The sequence below is a fragment of the Erpetoichthys calabaricus genome, chromosome 2 (assembly GCF_900747795.2).
Source record: "Erpetoichthys calabaricus chromosome 2, fErpCal1.3, whole genome shotgun sequence".
Taxonomy (NCBI): domain Eukaryota; kingdom Metazoa; phylum Chordata; class Cladistia; order Polypteriformes; family Polypteridae; genus Erpetoichthys; species Erpetoichthys calabaricus.
In genome coordinates this window covers 29,147,997-29,170,758 of record NC_041395.2, presented here as the reverse complement: position 1 = coordinate 29,170,758, position 22,762 = coordinate 29,147,997, and the positions used below count along the sequence as shown (strand labels likewise).

General features: G+C 42.6%; 1 protein-coding gene across 1 annotated transcript in view; it reads right to left on the bottom strand.

Moving 5' to 3' along the window:
• The window catches only part of syt12 (synaptotagmin XII), a 375,899-nt gene that overhangs the window by 7,000 nt on the left and 346,137 nt on the right, over positions 1 to 22,762 (bottom strand). Inside the window, exon 7 of the mRNA XM_028793531.2 lies at positions 6,217 to 6,350. Coding sequence (XP_028649364.1) covers positions 6,217 to 6,350 — 134 coding nt within the window. The remainder of the gene's footprint in view (positions 1 to 6,216; positions 6,351 to 22,762) is intronic.

Sequence of the window (22,762 nt, the reverse complement as noted above, 5' to 3'; positions counted from 1 at the left end):
TGTTAAAGCCAAAGCGCCATATGAGGACAATGTCCAACAAATATAAAAATAATGACAGTAACAAATACAATAATTAAAACAGTACAAGGGAGGACAATCAATTCTCAAGTTAAATTAAGAGCCAAACCGTACAAATGAGCTTGGTGGCAAGATTTAAAAATCAATAACGATGGAACCATCCTAATATTTAAAGGTAACTTGTTCCATAATTTTGGAGCCAGGAGAGAAAACGCCCGGTCATTGCTCAGTTTTAGTCTGTCAGATCTCAGAGAGCTAGCAATTGTCATGTGCACAGTAAGGAAACACGTTTCCCTGTAAAATTAAATTCTTTATTTGCTGTCCACACCAAATGACAAAACTAACGTATAAAAATAAACATAGATAATAAGTAGCAGATAGATAATAAGTAACAGAAGCAGGATAAAGTATAAAAATAGAATAGAAGTATAAAGTGTAATGTGCAGGTAGGTGTGTGCTGGACAAGTCAAATACAGTTACAGTTGTGTGTTAGATAGAATGAGGTGGACCACGGTTATAAACTCCAGTCAGTTATTTAGGAGTCTAATGGCATTGGGGAAGAAAGAGTTCTTTAGCCTGGAAGTCCTGCATCTCATACTTCTATACCTCCTGCCTGAGGGTAGAAGTGTGAACGGTTCGTGTTGGGGGTGGGTGGGGTCTCTGAGGATCGAGGCAGTTCTCCTGCGGACTCTACAGTTGTAGATGGTCTGCAGAAAGGGCAGTGGGGTCCTGGTGATCTTCTCAGTAGTCTTTACCACTCTCTGCAGGTGTTTGCGGTCCATAGCAGTAGTGTTGTCGTACCACATGGTGATGCAGCTGGTCAAGATGCTCTCAACAATGCAGTTGTAAAAGTTGCAGAGGATCTTAGTTGACATACCAAACTTCCTCAGCCTCCTCAAAAAGTACAGCCGCTGTTGAGCCCTCTTGACCAGTTGTGTGGTGTTAAGTGTCCAAGTGAGGTCATCACTGATGTGGACACCCAGGTATTTAATGCTGCTCACCCTCTCCACTTCAAGCCCTCAATGAACAGTGGCCAGTGAGGTCTTCTCTCCTTCCTCATGTCCACTATCATCTCCTTCGTCTTGTCTAATGTGTTGAGGGTGAGGTTGTTGTTCTCACACCATAACACAAGACTGTCCACCTCCCTTCTGTAGGCCGTCTCATCCCCACCAGTGTAGGGGGCTAATCAGGTCAGATAAAAATTTAAAGGTAATTGTAAGAGTCTTAGCTCTTTCAGGGCTAATTACTTTTTCTTCCTTTTGTTCCAGAGCTGAATATTTTTCTAAAAAGCTTACAAAGCAATGGTTTCACGCATAAATCAACATGAAATACTTATTTATGACAAATGTCACTCTGTTTTATGTTCCAGGAGCCCCTACAGTAGGCATATTCACATATTTATTACATACGTGTTTGTCCCATCACTCATTAGCTGAAAGGCTTGACGTAGTCGAAATGGCTGCCAACCCATAGTGCCCACCAGCAGGCCACGTCATTTGGTGAACTCCAGTTGTCTCCCACAGATCGATGTCTGTGTTGTCCTCCCAGTGTGAACTTTTTTGCGCATCAGCTGCACTAAAATCAGCTGGGGATCGCTCAGCTGATGTAGGCACCAATCTTTTGTTTTTGATCTCCAGATCACTTGTATCCAAATCGGAGTTTGCTAAGTCAGAGTCCAATTCAGCAGTAATACGCAACAAATAGAGAAAGAAATCGATAAATAATACACACAGATAATTTTTGCTTTGTGCATGTCGATGCCATTCTAGACGTCGCTTACTCTACGCTACTCACACACATGCAGGGTTTCAACATCAAGTCAACGAGTCTAAACAGTCCTCCGAGCAAAGAGGGTCTACCTGATATCCATCCTCGGCCCCTTGTGTCGACAAAAGTTGACATCGCCCTAAAAGAGTTCAAATGAATTTTTTACTTGATAGGAAGCCAATGTAATGCATTGAGTATTGGGGTAATGTGACCATGGGTTTTAGGCCCAGTTAAAAGACGGGCAGCGGCATTCTGAACCAATTGGATGACGGAGAGAAAAGCCTGACTAACACCAAAATAAAGGTATTACAATAGTAAAGGCGTGATAAAATAAAAGCATGTATGACTTTCTCCAAATTCTCAAAAGACAAAAACGCCTTTACCTTTACCTCAGCTGAAAGAAACAAGCGTGGAAGTAACTCCTGAGGAAGACAGGAATAATCCAATCAATCAGCCTTTATTCAGGCACCAGTGACTACAGAGGATTCATGCGTTGCAAGGCAGAAGAGCAAAGTTCCCCTTTTTCAATCGGCTTTTAATATCTTTCCTCTCACCCCCTTCTCCTTACTTATCAATAAGCATAATATCATTTATCTAAGCATTTCATCATACATTGCGTAAATCGGCTAACTGTTTCTGTTTTGTGTACATTGCAGATGGGGCCCTAAAGAAGGAGAAGTCATCTTTCCTGTGTCTAATGGACGCGTTCTAAATAAAGAAGTTGTCCTCGGTCAGCTTACTGCACCCTGTCTTATGGCAGACGCCTGTATGAATAATCAGCCATTATAGAAAAACAGCTTTGTCAGTTTTTTAACCCTTAGTTACTTGTAGGCAGTTTTTTTTTTTTTTTCTTTCACGCAAGACTTAATAACCAAATTAATTTGGCTATTCATTTTAAAATCCTCGTCCATGAATACCCCCAAGTTCTTAACAGACGTCTTCACAAAAGGTTCCAGTGGGCCAAGATGACAGAACATCGAATGTCATACTTGGACGAAACAGAAGAACCTCTGTTTTATTCTCATTAAAACTTAAGAAAGGTAAGAGAAAGCTCTAAATCATATACGTTCTGGTTGTCCAAGATTGTGGACACAACGTAAAAACCTCCCATGAGTTTCTTTGAGAATAGTAACATTGGACAGCAAGTTGTTTTATTTTTTTTCAAAACGTTTCTTTCTTGAAAACTGTGTGGTGTTTATGATTGGCTTCTTCAGGCTGAACACAAATATAATTTCCAATTGATTGTGTCATGTAGGAATTTGGAGAAACATGATAGGCATTTTTATTGACCTTAGAGTATTTAATGATCTGATTGTCATTTGTATTCTGCATCTGACGTGTCTCATTACATAAATCAAACAACTAAGACAATCAACACCTCCTATCGTGACTCGTTTTGCAACACCACACCGGTGAAGCGCTTGTCACCGATGACACGTCTGATTTGTGGACCGATAAGAATGCCTTCCTTCATCTTGACATCAGTCCTTCATGGAGCATCTCTCTCAAATCCTTCACCCTTCTTCTTCATCGTTTTCATACAGTCTTTCATCAGTCCGCTTTATATGAAGAGGAGGCAAAAATGGTTTTGTGGGATGGACAAGTGGCTTATGTGCCACACTTTTATGCCCTTATGGAGAGTCGAGTTCTTTTTAATGTAATGAGACTCTTTACCATGGCTGTGCCTTTCGCAGGACTTGATATCCCTGAGCCTCATTCCTAGTAGCAGAGCCGTGACTTTTAGATCGCCACTAATGTTCCAGTTGTACTGTATGTGTATACTTGAAATAGGAGAGAAAATCACAAAATTATGGGATTGCAGTAAAATGTGTGATAGGAAAATCTAAAGGTGATTTTTGTGATTAGTAGGCCAAAACTGGGTATTGGGCAGGGTCGTGGGGTCCAGTGGCTGTGGGGCATCTGTTGGTGAAGAAAGGTTCATGGATCTTGACTTTGCTGATGATGCTGTGATTTTCACGGAGTCAATGGAGGATCTGATCGGGGCACTCGAGGGACTGAGCGAGGAGTCTGAGTGTCTGGGCTTGCGAGTGTCCTGATAAAAACCAACAGCCAGGTCTTTAATGACCTCGTAGGCACATCCATCAGCAGTGTGTCTGTCTGCGGTGAGGTTTACTTACCTCGGCAGTGATATTCATGTCTCTGGTGACTCTTCTTATGATGTTTTAATTGACTTTAAAATACTGCTTATGGTTTATAAAGCCTTAAATAATCTCGTTCCATCTTATATATTGGAATGTCTGACACCTTATATTCCAAATCGTAACCTTAGATCTTCAAATGAGTGTCTGCTTAGAATTCCAAGAGCTAAACTTAAAAGAAGTGGTGAGGCGGCCTTCTGCTGTTATGCACCTAAAATCTGGAATAGCCTGCCAGTAGGAATTCGCCAGGCTAATACAGTGGAGCACTTTAAAACACTGCTGAAAACACATTACTTTAACATGGCTTTCTCATAACTTCACTGTAATTTAATCCTGATACTCTGTATATCCAATTCATTATAATAACTATTCATGGTGGCTCTAAAATCCGTACCAACCCCTACTCTCTCTTCTGTTTCTTTTCCCGGTTTTTTGTGGTGGCGATCTGCACCACCACCATCTACTCAAAGCACTGCGATGTTCCAACATTGATGGATTAAAAGCCAGAAGTCTGCATGACCATCATCATCAAGTCCTTCCAGTGGGAACCCTAAATACAAAGAGGACTGTTTCATTTATGTTAGGTAGAATGCCCAGAGGGGGCTGGGTGGTCTCATGGTCTGGAACCCCTACAGATTTTATTTTTTTCTCTCCAGCCGTCTGGAGTTTTTGTTTTGTTTTTTTTGTCCTCCTTGGCCATTGGACCTTACTTTTATTCTATGTTAAGTAGTGTTGTCTTATTTTAATTCTTACGTTGTCTTTTTTCTCTTTCTTCATCATGTAAAGCACTTTGAGCTACACTATTTGTATGAAAATGTGCTATAGAAATAAATGTTGTTGTTGTCAGTAGATGGATTGAGAGAGCATGGGGGGTCATGAGGTCACTGGAAAGGGGTGTGTGGCACTCCCGATATCTATGTAAAAGGACGAAGGTCCAAGTCTTTAGAGTCCTGGTGCTCCCTGTCTTGCTATATGGTTGCGAGACATGGATGCTATCCAGTGACCTCCTTTGGTACTGTGACTCTTCAGGGAATTCTTGGGTACCACTGGTTTGACTTTGTGTTGAATGAGCGGTTTCTCAGAGTCCCGAATGAGGCACATTACCTTCAGTCAGTCAGTCAGTTATGGCTCTACGGGCATGTGGTGCGTTTCCCAGAGGGTGATCCAGCTCATAAAATCCTCATTGTTGGGCTGGACCAGGCCAAGGGGTCGCCCACGTAACACCTGGCTGCAGCAGATAGAAGGTCATTTCCGGAGAGTGGAGACTGGACCGCGTGTCTGCCTGGGGAGTTGCACACTGGGATCCCGAGCTGTTTCGTCATGTGGAGGGTGCAGCAACACACTGTACCCGTGCATGCTCCCCAACTTGACTTGACTTGACTGTAGGCCAAAATCCATAAGATCTGCCCAGAGGTGTTACTACATTTAGATTAGGAGACGTGTTCCAGTTGGAGTTGCTGTACTGTAGATATTTCAACATCACTTCCAAGTTTTTGTAGTAGGTTTCTTTCATGTGTACTGTACAACCAAAGGACACTGAAGGGGAATCTGATGACAGCTTTCAGACTTAACAGTGATGCTTCAAACAAAGACCCCACTGCTGTGAGTCGTAGTCAGAACCCAAAGCTGTGAACAGCACATGTCCATGTCAGTGCAGAAACAGAGGCTGTCAACCTGCACAAAGAAATGTGTCAAATCCACTCCACAAGACAGAAATGTCTGGACCCGGCGAGAGCAGACCCCTTCTTTGATGTCTTTGAACCAAGGAGTTCTGCTTTGGCCTTTGACAAACCTAAGGCCCTGACCAGATCGGCTCATTGTGGCTGTGCTATCAGATGAGGCTCACCAGACATGAACGGTTCAAACATTGGATCACTGTTGTTGTTCTCCCGGTGCATGGTGTCATTTAACAGTGATTGGCCATCCTGTGGATGATAACAGCTTGTGGACCAGAGGGACTTGGACAGGAAGAATGGCAGAATCTCTGTGGTATTACATAGAGTAACTTAAATGACACCAAAACACAGGATAACCGGAGCTTTGTGCTTTAACCTAGGAGGGACAGTGAAAAGACTTGGTCATGTTAGTTACATAGTGTCAGACCCTCAACGACACGATAAAAAGATCTATATGGTGTTTCCATGGAACTGTGGGCCAGCCTACAGTACTGACATGAGGGTAAACCTTGGAGGGCAGCATTGTGTTTCCCGACTTAATCAGTTCTTTCTTAGTTATTGGCACTGAGCTAACAAATTTCGTCAAGTCTGCTTACCTGTAGCACAATGGCCGGCACCGAGAAGATCATTGCTTCATTGAATATGGGGTTGGAATCATCTTTCTTCACAGCCGTCTTCTTTTTGCTAATCTTTCTACCGTCTTGTAGAAGATAAACTTTAACAAAGGGATCTGTTCAAAACCAAATACAGAAAAGAAAAATGTGTCATTTACAAAAAAAAAATAGTGACAGGATGGGTTGAGGGTCTCAGTGGGCATAGACAGGAGGTCTTTAGTGAATCAGAACCCTACCTGGAAGTCATTTTGGACAACAGTTTCACATTAGGGGCAAGTAAGTGTTTCACAGAGACATAGTAGGCGATCTTGAAGGGTTTTGCCTCCATCCTGGGCCAGTTGACTCATGCTTTTGAACTTTTTGGAATTTTCTTCTCATCAATTACATGGAAGTTCACCTTCAAGATGCCTCAACCAGGGCTGTCTTAACAGTATTATAGGCCCCCCGGAAAAGCAGTGCGCTGGGGCCCCTACCTACACAACCACTCAGCAAGTCACAACATACATAGATTAGCATGGGGCCCCTATGCTCGGGGGGCCCCCAGGCAACTGCCCCATGTGCCCATGCGTTAAGACAGCCCTGGCCTCAACACTTTATCATCTCCCTGGGTTTTCCTTACAATTAGATAGACTTTATTTGTCTAAGGGAAATTAAAACTTTACAGAAACTCAAGAAAAAAATATAGCATTTAATAAATAAATAACCTCCCAAACACACACAAGACCTTCTGACTTGGATACCGAGGTGCTGCTGCCATCTGATAACAGTCTTGTAGGTGGCATTAAGATGGTGAGACCTGTTCAGATGCACCACCAGTTCACTTTTAAAGGCATTGACATTTGAGCTCAGCAGAGTCCAGCTTGCTGTGCCCAAAGTTCCCTTGTTGAAGTCATCAGCATTCAGAATGACTCATCCGCAGAGTGCTGCTAACAAAGTGAATCATTTCTGTTACTTTAAAATAAACATCGATAGGATGATGAAGCCCCCTCTTAGGCAGTAATTCAGACAAACTGGACCACACATTTCATCGTTAATGAGGAAGACGTGTATAACACTCATATTATTTAATGTTAGTATGGTCCCAAAAATTCCTGTAGCCCAGGGGCCCGACCCTCCTTAAACCAGCCGAGAGTATTGGCTGTATTTGTTTCACTTCTGTAGAACTTTCATCCATTTGTTTATTCTAGTCTTTTTAATAAACCTTTATTTGCTTTGTGTTATGGCTTGGTGTGAAAGGCACTATGCTGGCATTAATGTTTGGACGTCACGTCATTTCCAGGGTAGGCAGTCCTTTGCATGAATTCTTTCCTTGCTTGTATTTTTGGACCTTTGTGTTGCAGATCATTTAGTGATGGTCCTTACTAGTGAAGCCTTTATAGAAAAGGTATATAGTGACTGATAATTGATATCTAGTCCAATAACATTCATGTTGTATGTATTTATTTCTTTGCTTGGTTACCACCTCTTCTTCTAAATGTTGTTCTAATGTGTTGAACTTTGCAAACGCAATATTAAAATGAAATGGTGTTGATTTGAAGTGGTGTTCCTAATTTTTCAATGTTTTTAGACATCAGGCTTGGTGTGCAGGGTGTCCCTCTCTTTAATCACGCAGTCTGCTCCTCAAAGATAGCTGAAGACATCAGTCCTTGGCATCCTCAAAGTTATCGCGAAATGAATCCCCCCCGTATCCATGGCAACATGCTTCCCCTAGTTGGCGTGTTTAGCTAATAATGTCTGGTGGTCTCTAAAACAATGACGGAAACAGCAAGATAGTTTTTCATATTATTGGAAAGTAGCCGTGCTCAAGTCACTGTGTAATGAATAACTCCAGTTTCCTTCATTTTAAGCAATGCTTAGAACATTCATTTAAATGCTAATGCAGCTGGATCAGCGATGAATTAAAATGAAAAGAAAGCAATCTTGCACGGATCAGCATGAAATCTCATTGCTGCCTCTGTTATGAAAGTTGTTCTTGCCTTATGAATGATACAGGATATGAAAATACTGCTGCCACTCCTGCTGACTTGGGATTATTATTATTATTATTATTAGTGTGATATGATGCTCTGGCTATGGTTGGGTCATTCCTTGTGCCTGGTGACACTGGACACTTGTGACCCTGAGCTGAAATAAAATGATCTGTTATAATAATAACAATAATAATTATAATAATAATAATAATATGATTATTATTATTATTTTATTATTAAAAAGAATAATAAGAATAATTTTTCATATCTGCTAATTTCAATATCAAGTACAGGCATTTTGATACAGGAGTCTAGAATTGTAAGGCAGCAGCATTATTCACTAATTATGTTATTATAGATAGATATGAAATGCACTATACAATTAATAGATAGATAGATAGATAGATAGATAGATAGATAGATAGATAGATAGATAGATAGATAGATAGATAGATAGATATGAAATGCACTATACAATTAATTAATAGATAGATAGATATGAAATGCACTATACAATTAATAGATAGATAGATAGATAGATAGATAGATAGATAGATAGATAGATAGATAGATAGATAGATAGATAGATAGATATGAAATGCACTATACAATTAATAGATAGATAGATAGATAGATAGATAGATAGATAGATAGATAGATAGATAGATAGATAGATAGATAGATAGATAGATATGCACTATACAATTAATTGATAGATAGATAGATAGATAGATAGATAGATAGATAGATAGATAGATAGATAGATAGATAGATAGATAGATAGATAGATATGAAATGCACTATACAATTAATTGATAGATAGATAGATAGATAGATAGATAGATAGATAGATAGATAGATAGATAGATAGATAGATATGAAATGCACTATACAATTAATAGATAGATAGATAGATAGATAGATAGATAGATAGATAGATAGATAGATAGATAGATAGATAGATAGATAGATAGATAGATAGATAGATAGATAGATAGATAGATAGATATGAAATCATCCATCCATCCATTATCCAACCCACTGAATCCGAACACAGGGTCACGGGGGGTCTGCTGGAGCCAATCTCAGCCAACACAGGGCACAAGGCAGGAAGCAATCCCAGGCAGGGTGCCAACCCACCGAAGTAGATATGAAATACACTATACAATTAATTAATAGATAGATAGATAGATAGATATGAAATGCACTATACGATAGATAGATAGATAGATAGATAGATAGATAGATAGATAGATAGATAGATAGATAGATAGATAGATAGATAGATAGATAGATAGATAGATAGTATTACGCATGTGCAAGAGACGGGGGGGGGGGGGGCTACCACTAACTGTCCTGTTTTTCTTCTTTCCTCACAGCTCCGAGAAACTGCCCAATATGGGCATCTAGCCCCGCCTCTTCCAGTCCATTCGCCATAAAGGACAGGCAGCCTTAGAGGAGTCATCTTTTAAAGATCAAAGTAAGCCTCAGAGCGGAGCACTAACCTGAAACCACAGTTTAAGAGAAACACTGGACTGGGGAGCAAAGTAAAACCGTGCCTTTTCATTTCATTTTTTCATTCTGTTTATTTTGTCTGGTGACGAATAAAAGGGATGACGCAGTTGGTGTCCCAACAATCTTTCCAATTCCAGTTTGTCCTTCCACTGCCCGATGACAGGTGGCGCAGTCGGCAGGATTATCAGGCTTCTACAATGACTGAGCTAGTAGGACTGGCCAAAGTTGTGCAGCAACTGGTCAATCAGCTTGCACAGTGGCTAGCTTGTCAGGCTGAGTTGATGGATGTGGACGGATGCTGCGGATACCAGGATGGGGTACACCAGGAGAGAAGGCAAGGACCAGCCCATCTACTCTGTTTACATGAGGCACCATGAAGATGTTGAGGCTTATTTATTAATTTTTGAGTGCACAGCCACCTGGCGATGTTTTTTGCATCAAGAATGGAGTCATATACTGGCAACTTTCTCAGGAGCCAAAAACCTTGTCACGGACATCTTTGGAGAAGTCCTAGCCATGTAAGAGAGCAGGTAAGGGGGTAGCTACTCAATATGACCTCGCAGATCTGGAGCAAGAAGTGGAGATTGCGGGTTGGAGACAAACTCTGCACACTTCACCTTAGGCACCTGCTGCGTCAAATGAAAGCCTCCCTGATGCCCTTGCTTCTCTACAGCTACATTTCCACCAACTGCTCTTGTCCTTTAGGCAGGAGCAGTGGAATGATGACTCATTGAAACATGCCAGCAATGCAGTTGTGGTCGTTAATGGGAAAATTCCCCGTTAGGATCGCGTACCTCTGGTTCCCTTGCTCATAATTGACACCCCATTCGAGAGATTAGGTGTGGACATCATGGGGCCCCTCGAACCCTCAGCAAGGGGACATAAATATATCATAGTCCTGGTTAATTATGCCAAATGATATCCAGAGGCCATACCCCTTAGGATTGCTACATCTAAAGTAATTGCCCGATGACTTATGGGGTCTTCTCATGGGTGGACATTCCTAAAAAAATCCTCACGAATCAGGGGATGCCTTTCGTATCACAAACCTTCAAGGAGATGGCCAGACTTCACTGGATCTGCCACCTCAGGGCATCCATTTATTGCTCCCAGACATACAGATTAGTCGAGCATTTCAAACAGACCCTCAAATAAATGCTGAGGAAAGTGGTCCAGATAGACGGGAAGGACTGGGACCAACTCCTCCCACTGGTCCTATTTGCTTTCTGGGAAGTGTCTCAGGCCTCCACTGGCTTTTTGCATTTTGAGCTCCTCTAATGTAGGCAACCCCAGGGGACTATTCCATCTCGTTCAGGAGTGTTGGGAAGAGGAAACCTGTCCCCTCTTTCATAACGTGGTAGAGTATGCTACCAAATTTGGAGACTGCTTTGAGCAACTGTGATCGTCCATGAAGTATTTAGAGGTGGCGCACTGTACACAGGGTCGGCTGTACAACCGGAACTCCCGTCTCTGAGAGTTCTGCCCAGGGGATTGAGTCATGGCACTTATACCTACAAACCATTCTAAGTTACTTGCACACTGGCAGGGGCCATTTGAACTACAAGAAAGAAAGAGACTGGTTGATTATTTAATTTACCATCTCAACCGGCATCCACAAGAGTGGGTATACCATGTTAATCTCCTAAAACTGTGGGTAGTACGCGACTCCATGGACTCAATGGCCCTTTCCACTGTCCCCATGTTTACGGACGCCAAACAAATAGATTATGGTGATAAGTTTAGCCCTCGGCAGAGACAAGTGTTAGGGGCTGCGATAGCTTCAATCAAGGGAGTGGTCGGATCCCAGCCGGGCCGCATAACATTGATAATCCGTGATATCATCACAGAGCCAGGAGTGGTCATCTGTGGGCAAGAGGGCAGAGGTGGAGTTGGAAATACATTGGATTCTGGAACTGGGTGTGATTGAGGTCAGCAATAGTCCCTGGTTCAGCCTGATTGTATTAGTCCCTAAGCCAGACGAAAGTTTACGCTTCTGCAATGACTTCTGTTGGCTTAACCGAGTGTCCCATTTCAATGCCTATATCATACCAAGGGTGGGCGATATTCTGGAGAGTCTGGGTAATGCCCACTACCTGTTCACCCTTGACATGATGAAAGGCTACTGCAAGATCCCCTTGACAGATGCAAGAAAAGAAAAAAACGCATTTTGTACCCCTAGTGGCCACTGGCAATGCTGTGTTCTTCTCTTTGGCTCATGCCCTGCTTCTCTTGGCCATGCCTCTAAACAATTTAACAAAGTAGAAGGAGCCCAATTTGGTAGTGTGGAATCCCACAGCAAATGCCACATTCTGTGACTTAAAGGAGGCCCTGACTTCTGCTCCTGTATTGATAACCCCTGATTTCTCTATTCTCCAGACCAACGCCTCGGACACCAGCCACAGACACCTCTTGTTGAGGCTCGAATCCAAGGGTCACTCAGTGGTTCCTGAGTCTCCAGTCTTACAAATTTAAAGTAGTGAACCAGAAGGTATCGCTCAATGCCAACACTGATGCCCTCTCCCTCATCCACAACATTACGGTTAGATCTTCTTGCCCCTCCAAGCTGAAGCTGTGGGAGGGGGCATGTCATGCATAGGTGTTGGAGGACTCCTCCATTGGCATTGTAAAGGTTGGCAATAGGGATAGGGATAGGATCTGACTGGCTGCAGACCCAAGCAATACAGATATATTAGGTGTGTGTGTGTGACTGTGGAAAATCAAAATTTATTTTCCCATCTTAAAATTACAATTTTAACCAGGAGATTATGCTGTGCAGCTCCTGTATGACTACATCCTAGTAAAGCTGGAACATTTTAGAACAGACAATTTCCAAGATGACCACAGTGAATCCCAAAATTCTGAAAAAAAAATGACCATCTTTATCAAACATGCTGCATTGTGTTTGTCTTATTACAGGCTCCAGGCCTATTGTTTTTGGTACAGATTGGTCAAGTGCTTATCTCCATGTTCTTCAAAAACCGCTTGACCAATGCCCAGTGATACCTGTCATAGAAACTGTTTAATTTAGCCTGGATTTCTGCAGTCTGCTCCATTTTGTCACGGGGCTAGTCCTATTGATTTGCAAATTTTATGCATGAGTAGATTTTGAGAAACATCATTTAATAAGATATCGGACACTAGGGGGAGAAACAGACTCCCAATCCCCAACAGAATTACTCACACTTCAGTCGTGTTTTTATTTAAACAAAATACCTCCCATGAGCAGGGCTGTCTTAATGCATGGGCACGCTGGGCACTTGACTGGGGGCCCCACGAGCATAGAGGGCCCATGATAATCTATGTATGTTGTGACTTGCTGAGTGGTTATGTAGGTAGGGGCCCCAGTGCACCGCTTTGCCCAGAGGCCTATAATGCTGTTATGACAGCCCTGCCCACGGATTCGTTTTCCCATAAATCCATACAATCATAATTCCTCCTCCACTGCTCCTTGGCAAGCCCCGGCCATGTCAATTCCAACTCCCTGAGCTGTACTTCACTACTTCTCAACCTAACCTAAGCACCTCCAATGCAGGCAGATCCACCCCATGACAGGGGACTCTCCACTAACTCCCTGTGGCGTCAACTACAGAACCCAACAGGGCAACCCTACATAACCACAACTCCAACCAGGGACTCAACAGAAGGGATGTTGCCCACCCAGCGTATGAAGAAGTGACACAAGCACAGGAGGCAGCCTCTCAGTGCCCTTCAGACCATGACGTCCCAAACAAGAAAGGGATTGCTAGCCCTTCTGACCAGGATACGCCGACAGTGTAAGGAATTGCCTGCTGGGATGCTGCTGACACATTGGCTGAGACCATCCATTATGTTGCCCTTCCATCCAAGTAAGGAAAGCAGGTCCACCTTCAATGGGATGCACATCCACCTACAACACTGCCCCATTTTGAGCTGAGCCCCTAACATTTGAGCAGCCAGTCCTGCGAGGGTGTCCAGCACACCATGGAGGTTGGTAAATATCAGCTGATCTATTCGACAAACAGAGTCAATGTAGGCATATGCTGCCGTGTGTCTCTCCTCACAATTCTTTCCCCATTTGTGGGTTGTCATCTCCCCAGCTCTGTTAGCACTCGCTGTACTCGGGTCCGTTTACATACATCAGGGACCCCTTCGCACTACACTCTCTTACATTTTACTGCACAGGATTTTCTTTCCTGTACAGTCAAATCACTTTTTTGGCAGGACTTCTATTCCGAGCCTTAGCAACAGTTATGGTATTATGGTATTCAGCTGGATTAGCGTTTACACTTCATGGTCCTGTCAATTAGATTGGTCAGCCTACCGCTCCAGGATGCATAAGCCTGGCGAATTCCCTTATGAATATTTAGCAAGAGGGACTTGGATTTTTCGGCTGTTCCCCTCGGAATCGTGCCAACAAAGTAGCCCATAAAATGTTAATTGAAGACCCATCTCTACCACGATACATTGGTCAAAAGTCCTGTTTTCAACTCAAAAGTGCAACCCTTTGTAAAAGTGGCTTCTGAATTGTGGAATATCGATTCAGCAACGTTTTAGTGAGAACTGCACGTGTTTTGCATGTATTGAGTATTTGACTGGATGACTTTATGTGGCGTCACACGTGTACACACTGGGGACAGGTGAAGGGCTCTAGTGACTGCAGTCCTACTGCCACTCCAGGGGCTGGCGCTGTGTCTTAATGCCATTCTCTCTACCTCCCGCTGCAGACCGGTTGAGTGACAGTTAGAACACCTCTGATGTCACTTCTGGTGTCCGCCCACATGGACCCGCCTCTTCCTGTCACTAGTGCCCAAATCCGCCATCTTGAGACTCACGTCTGCAGAGACGACTTAGCAATAATTTTTTTTATTTTACTGCAATCAATTATACGGGATGGCCGTCTGGGCACATCACCTCTTGATTGTTGTCCCTTGTTTTTCTTACAGCAGATTATGCAACGCTAATAACGTGAGATTTTTTTCAGGGATATTTTGATATTATTTGCTTTATCCAGCGTTGGTCACGTTCTCTTTCATTGACGCATAAACATATTAGCTTCTCTTTGAATGAAACAAGTTTTCTCGGCCATCACTACAAAGAACCGGGGTAAGCAACGTTTAAAAAATAAATATCATTTTGGGTGGAGCATTCCTTTAATTCAGATAAGTCACTGCCAGGACAAAAGAGGCTGACGTACACAATGCCTTTCATTTAAATTAAATACATGCACCAGTTAAAAACACGCTAATTTGTTAGAAGTGATATTTTTGATACTTTTTAAAATGAGTGACTTAAAAAGAAAAGCTGTTTTTTTTTTTTTTGCAGTGTTGTTTTTGTTGGAACGCCTAGTTTCGTTGCTAAATTGCATTAAAACGTTTTATTACATTAGAAGTTCGCCGGAGACCGCCAAGTGAGAGGTGCCCAGTGAATAAAGAGGAGTTGAGCACTTAGGCAGAATTACACGGTGAAACTCATTTTTCATGCGTTTTGATCGGCTGAGCTTTAATCACAGATCACGATGCAGGCATTCGCCGGCTGTGCCGACTCTTCTCTTGGCATTCTGCAGTGAGTACCTGAAAAGAGATAAAGGGAGCACTAAAAAAAAAAAAAAATCACCTATTATTTATGGAGGGTCTTCAACAGACAATTCTCTAGGAAATAATAAATATGCAATCTCCCAAAAACATTTTAACAGGCATTGGCAAGCTGTCATAATGTAGCTCACCTTCGCTTAAGTGGCTGCTCTAAGCTTTTTCCGGCAGATAACTTTGAAATGACTTTCACCCCATAAGAAATGCAGGCAAAGGCAGCTCTGTCGGAGGTAATGCATCAGATTATAAAAGGGGGATTGTGACGGCCCTCCAGAGTGGAAAAGAAGAACCTGGGCCTGACTTACAAGTCACTGACCATGGTGATGGTGGTTGTGGGGTCACCTGCTCAACTCTCGATACCACAAAGTACAGTAACTCCGGCTGCCCCTTCTTCATGGTGGGCGGACCATTACTTTCAAATTGCCTCCCAAGTCTGGAGCTTTAGTTTCCAGTCATTTTGGTTAACAGACACTTTTATCCAAAGCAACTTACTAAACAAGGTCATCATAATCACATAAACATCAGTCTGGGGGTGCTTCTTGGGAACAAGTGCTACAGATGTCACTCGTATACGCATGGGAGTCAACTTAAGGGTTCTAGTGAATGTAGTTACCCGTTGAGCCAGGGGATGGCACTGTTTTCTGATTCTTTCTCTCTTTCTCCCTCTGCAGACCGGGTGATTGACGGCCCTTCCATCACTGAGGTCATCTCCGGGGTCCATCCTCCTGGTTCTCGCCCCTTCCTACCATCTCCCTTCAGAAACTGGGAAACCAGTTACCTACCTCGGTTGTGTTTGGACTCATGTCTGCAAAGACATCTCCAGAACTAACTGGGTGTTTATTTACACAAAAACCAGTCAGATTATAGCGGGTTACCAAGGAGGTACCCCAACTCTTTATCTGTGCTCTTTGTGTCATTTTACCACAAAACAAGGGTTCAAAATTCTTCATCACACATAAAGAGTTCAGAACAAGATACAAGCAGCAAATTACAATTCCTAGATAATAAAAACCTAACAGCTAATAGCAGTTAGACAGAAATTTTCCAAGTCAAGTCATTTATTTATATAGCACATTTAAAAAGAAAAGCAGTTGATCCAAAGTGATTTCCAGATTAGAAGAGTTGAATAATAAAAAATAAATATTACATATGTAGTAAAATAGCTTAATTAATGTAGTAGAATATAAAATATACAAATAACATGAAAACATGATGTAGGAGACACACTGGATGGACAAGCATCCCAACCTTACCTGGACGGGATGCCCCGAGTGAACAGAAAGGCATCCCAGCCAAGAGAGGGAACGATGGCACACCCAGACGAGGGTGCCCTAGGGGATGGATGGACATCCCAGATGGAGAACATTGGGCTACTTGGTGCCACTGCCCACTTGCCATGTTGTTTTGCCTGCCTAAGGTAAAGTCATCTCTGATGGAGGATCGCAGGAATCGTTGAATAGAGGGGTCCTTTCATCGAATTGGCTGACTCAGCTGTGGAATGGCCAATAGGGGGAGGCAGCTTGATGGCCAAGGTCTCCAGGACTCTGAACAAATCCAAATCCTATTATGTGATATCATCTACTGTTAAATTCTGCTCCGTACTTGTAATAATTGTATTGTATTGTATTGTATTGAGGATTACTTGTGTTCTGCTCTGCGTATTGTATTGTATTGACCCCCTTCTTTTTGACACCTACTGCACGCCAACCTACCTGGAAAGGGGTCTCTCTTTGAACTGCCTTTCCCAAGGTTTCTTCCATTTTTTTTTTGGGGGGGGGGAGTTTTTCCTTGTCTTCTTAGAGAGTCAAAGCTGTCAAAAGGCAGGGTCTGTTAAAGCCCATTGTGGAACTTATTGAGTGATTTTGGGCTATACAAAAATAAATTGTATTTCTGACTTGACAACTTGGATTTACCTTGGAAATTAATTGGAAGGGCATTTAAGACTCGAGCCAGGAAGCACTTTTTTATGCAAAGAGTTATGGGACAAACTACCGAGACATGGAGTTGAAGTAGAAACCTCGACAACCTTTAAAAAGAATCAGGATGAGATAAGGGGACAGCTTAGCTACAGTATTAGCTAAACAAATGGGGTTGACGGACTGAATGGTTTATCAAATCTCTGATAACAGAATTTGGTTCAGGAGTAAGCGAGATGATGTCCCTAACTGGCCCAACCAGAGCCCAGACTTGAAACCAGACGAACATTTCTGGAGACACCTGAACATAGCTGTCCACTGTTGATCTCCATCTAACCTGACGGAGCTTGAGAGGATCTACAGAGAAGACCGGCAGAAAACCACCACATCCAAGTGTATGAAGTTTGTCACGTCAAACCCAAGAAGACCAGGCTGGAATCGCTGCATAAAGGGGCTTCAACAAAGTATGCAGTAAAGGGGCTGAAAACTTGTGTCAATGTGATATTTCAGTCTTTTAATAAATATGCAAACATTTCTAAAATCTTGCTTTTGCTTTGGGTATTGAGTGTTGCTTGATGAGGGAAAAAGTGAATTGAAATGATTTTAGAACACAGCTGCAACATAACGAAATATGAAAAAAGTGAAGACATCTGAATACTTCTTGAATCTACTGGGAGTGCGTGAAACCTCTGGTGCGTCTCCTCTTCGTTCTTCCATTTCAACCACTGCCCAATGAGATCATACTTGGCCGCAGCTTCTTTTATGGACACAAAGTGTACTCGTGAACGTTTGATCACCGAGCCATTAGCACCCATTTTATTGACACAAATTCATATTTAAGAAGTGAATTGAGAGTTAATATAAATAAACATTTGTTGTTTTTTTTATCTGCCAGTATTGTCGCAGCTGCCTCCAATTAGGTTATTACAGCATGTCAGTATGCAATCCAAACGTTCATATGAATAAGGAAGCATATGGCCGCAGTCGTGAATTACAGCTAAATTAGCTCAATGCCTGCAGACATCAAAGTGAAAGCTGAGGATTTCTTCTGCTCAGTCCAGGTAATCAGGATGGATAAAGCAAATCCACCAGCTTTATAACTTACTGCAGCCTGCTGACAACATTTTAAGGGAAAGTTCAGCTGTCTTTTATGTGCAATATGACTGATAGAGTTAGATAATGTTAATGAGCTGTGGACAAATACTGAATTTCACACAAAATGAAATAAATAAATAAATACGCAAATAAATAAAAGTGCTGTGAAATGTGATAGAAAGAAAAAGAGCATGAAATGTGAGCCTAAATACATTAATGTGTCACAGAATATGTTTTTCGTTGCTTATTTATTTGTTCCATTTTGTCCATAATATTCCTTCAAGCACATCACGAAATACGACTTGAATTTAAAACTGCCACTTTCACTCCTCAAAGCTTAGAAGGTGGGTGAATTGTGATGAAGTGTGAAGTGAAATAGTGATGAAGACCATGGAGAGGCTGCTGCTTCACCACCTGAGGCCACAGGTCCGCCACACCTTCGACCCTCTGCAGTTCGCATACCAGGAGAAGGTGGGAGCGGAGGATGCCATCATCTACATGCTACGCCGATCCCTCTCCCACTGTGAATTTCCCATCGGGATTAATAAAGTATCTATCTATCTATCTATCTATCTATCTATCTATCTATCTATCTATCTATCTATCTATCTATCTATCTATCTATCTATCTATCTATCTATCTATCTATCTATCTATCTACTTGGACAGAGGCAGTGGTGCTGTAAGAATTATGTTTCTAGACTTCTCTAGCGCCTTCAACACAATCCAACCTCTGCTCCTCAAGGGCAAGCTGACAGAGATGGGAGTAGATTCATACCTGGTAGCATGGACCGTGGACTATCTTACAGACAGACCTCAGTATGTGCGTCTCGGGAACTGCAGGTCTGACATTGTGGTCAGCAGCACAGGAGCGCCACAGGGGACTGTACTTTCTCCAGTCCTGTTCAGCCTATATACATCAGACTTCCAATAATAAATAATAATAATAATAATAAATTTTATTTATATTGCACTTTATATTTTAGCAATCCCAAAGTGCTACAGAGTAAAAATAGAATAATAAAATAAAAAAGAACAGAAGAGTCTATAAAATACTTTAACAAAATGACTTTCTAAAAAGATGAGTTTTTAGGTTTCGCTTAAAGGCCTCAGTCGACTGTGGGGCTCTCAGGTAATCAGGGAGGGCATTCCACAGCCTCGGCGCCACCGATGAAAACGCCCTGTCACCCATGCTGCTGAGCTTAGTTCTGGGGACTTGAAGAGTGTTAGTGAGTACAGAGCGGAGGGAACGTAAGGAGTTATGGGGGGTAAGGAGTTCCTGTAGATAAAGAGGGGCATGTCCATAAATGCACTGATGGGTAAGAAGGGAGACCTTGTACTCTATTCTGAATGAAACAGGGAGCCAGTGAAGGGTTTTCAGGATTGGGGTGATGTGATCATACTTTCGCACCCTCATCAGGATCCTGGCAGCGCTGTTCTGAATATACTGGAGTCTCTGGATACTCTTGCCAGGAATCCCAATGAGGAGTGCATTACAGTAATCCAGCCTGGAAGAGACAAAGGCATGGACGAGCTTCTCTGCATCTGCCAGGGTGAGTAATGGGCGGAGTTTAGCGATGTTCTTGAGATGGTAAAAAGATGACTTACAGAGATATTTGATGTGAGTTGGGAGTCCATTCTAACACCCAAATTAGTAACAGATGTGGAAAGAGGAATATTTTGGCCAGAGAAAGTAATACTGGTGATGGTAGAAGAGCGAAGATGATGTGATGTACCAACTAAGATGGCTTCTGTTTTGGATCTGTTCAACTGAAGAAAATTGAGCCTCATCCAAGCCTCTATCTCCTCCAGGCAGGTAGACAATGTAGATGTTGGCAGAGGAGCAGTAGAGGAGGTGGGAGTAGTCCTGAGGTAAAGCTGAGTGTCATCGGCATAGCAATGGAACGATAAACCATGTCTGCCAATGACAGTTCCAAGGGGGAGCATGTAGATAGTGAAAAGGATAGGGCCCAGCACAGAGCCCTGTGGAACACCACAGGCGACGTTGTGGGTGTGGGACTTTGCGCTGCCAAGGGCGACATGCTCAGTTCTGCCAGTCAGGTATGATGTAAACCAATTTAGAACAATTCCTGAGAGTCCAATAGTGTATTGCAGGCGGTGAAGAAGGATGTTATGGTCTATTGTGTCAAAAGCAGCTGTCAGGTCAAGGAGGATAAGTAGTGAAGGTGAACCAGTATCTGCCGTCATCAGAAGATCATTGGTGACCCTGACCAGGGCTGTTTCAGTGCTATGGCCAGGGCGAAAACCAGACTGAAACTTTTCAAACAGATTGTTCAGTTTGAGATGATCGTGAAGTTGTGCTGCAACTATTTTTTCCAGGACTTTGGAGAGAAATGGAAGATTGGAGATGGGCCTATAATTGGAGAGAACTTCAGGATCCAAGGTGGATTTTTTCAGTAGAGGTCTGATGACAGCAGTTTTTAGTGCAGAAGGAATATGGCCAGCCAGGAGGGACTGATTTATTATCCTGGTGATAAGTGGAGAGATGGCAGAAATGTTGGCCCTCAGCAAGAGTGAGGGGAAAGGGTCCAGGGAACTAGTAGACGGTTTCATTTTCCTGATGACATCCTTCACCTCTTCCCGTGTGGCAACAGAGAAAGAGCAAAGAGGATGGACGGTCTCAGACAATGAGTCAACAGTTGGGAAGGGCAAGATATCCTTGGTAGAGAGGTGTAAACGGATATTATCAACTTTTTGTTTAAAAAAGTTGATATACATGTTGCATCTGTCATCAGTGGTCTCAGAATGGGCAGGTAAAGGAGGTTTGACAAGATGATTTATGGTTGAAAAAAGTATAACTCGATATAACTCGGAGTCCTGCCACGTGCAAAAGTTTGCTGACGACACTGCTATCGTGGGCTGCATCAGGAGTGGGTAGGAGGAGAAGTATAGGAACCTCATCAAGGACTTTGTTAAATGGTGTGACTCAAACCACCTACAACTGAACACCAGCAAAACCAAGGAGCTGGTGGTAGATTTTAGGAGGCCCAGACCCCTCATGGACCCCGTGATCATCAAAGGTGACTGTGTGCAGATGGTGCAGACCTATAAATACCTGGGAGTGCAGCTGGATGATAAATTGGACTAGACTGCCAATACTGATGCTCTGTGCAAGAGAGGACAGAGCTGACTATAATTCCTTAGAAGGCTGGCGTCCTTCAACATCTGCAATAAGATGCTGCAGATGTTCTATCAGACGGTTGTGGCAAGCGCCCTCTTCTACGCGGTGGTGTGCTGGGGAGGCAGCATAAAGAAGAGAGACGCCTCACGCCTCGACAAGCTGGTGAGGAAGGCCGGCTCTATTGTAGGCATGGAGCTGGACAGTTTGACATCCGTGGCAGAGCGACGGGCACTGAGCAGGCTCCTGTCAGTCATGGAGAATCCACTGCATCTACTAAACCGGATCATCTCCAGACAGAGGAGCAGCTTCAGCGACAGACTGCTATCACTGTCCTGCTCCACTGACAGACTGAGGAGATCGTTCCTCCCCCACACTATGTGACTTCAATTCCACCCGGGGGAGTAAACGTTAACATTATTCAAAGTTATTGTCTGTCCGTACACCTGCATTGTTATCACTCTTTAATTTAATATTGTTATCAGTATGCTGCTGCTGGAGTATGTGAATTTCCCCTTGGGGATTAATAAAGTATCTATCTATCTATCTATCTATCTATCTATCTATCTATCTATCTATCTATCTATCTATCTATCTATCTATCTATCTATCTATCTATCTATCTATCTATCTATCTATCTATCTATCTATCTATCTGGTGAATTGCCATTACACCAGACTCAAACCTTAAGCCATCCAATGCCACATTTGCAGCAGACTCTTCAGATGCAGGATTCCAATGCTGAATTCAGAGTTGAAAGAATTCAAGGGGGCGCTTCGCACAGGAATTCTGGGGAAGTTCTTCTTGTTCTCATATCCGACACGCACAGTCACAACTTTGAGCAAGTGCATGAGCCGCAGGATTCCCAAGTCAGGCAAAGCATGTTTGTTCACTCTGCAGATGATTCACCTGTCAGAGGGGGACATTTTTTGTACACTGGGTGGTTCCATTTCTTTCTTAGGCAAAGGAACATGTAAATATTACATTTAAAACACAGCAGATGAGAAGGCAAAAGGCACCCATTGTTGGGACTGGAGTGAGAAGTTAAAAGGCACATTTCCTGGGTAATCCTGTTACTGATTATTGTGATGGCTGTCTACAGGATATTTGGTATTTGCTGTCTTGCAAAAGAATCCCCGCTTACTGGTTAATCACACAAACAATACAAAATTGTGATAAAAGAACTGCTCCTTCCTTGGAAATTGTTTGTATTTACCTGACTTAGAAATGAACATGCCTGAGAATTTTGGTTTCTAATCAGCATATGTGTACTCATTGATAGTTGGTAACAACACTTTTTGTTAACTTGTGTTTAAACTATTTGT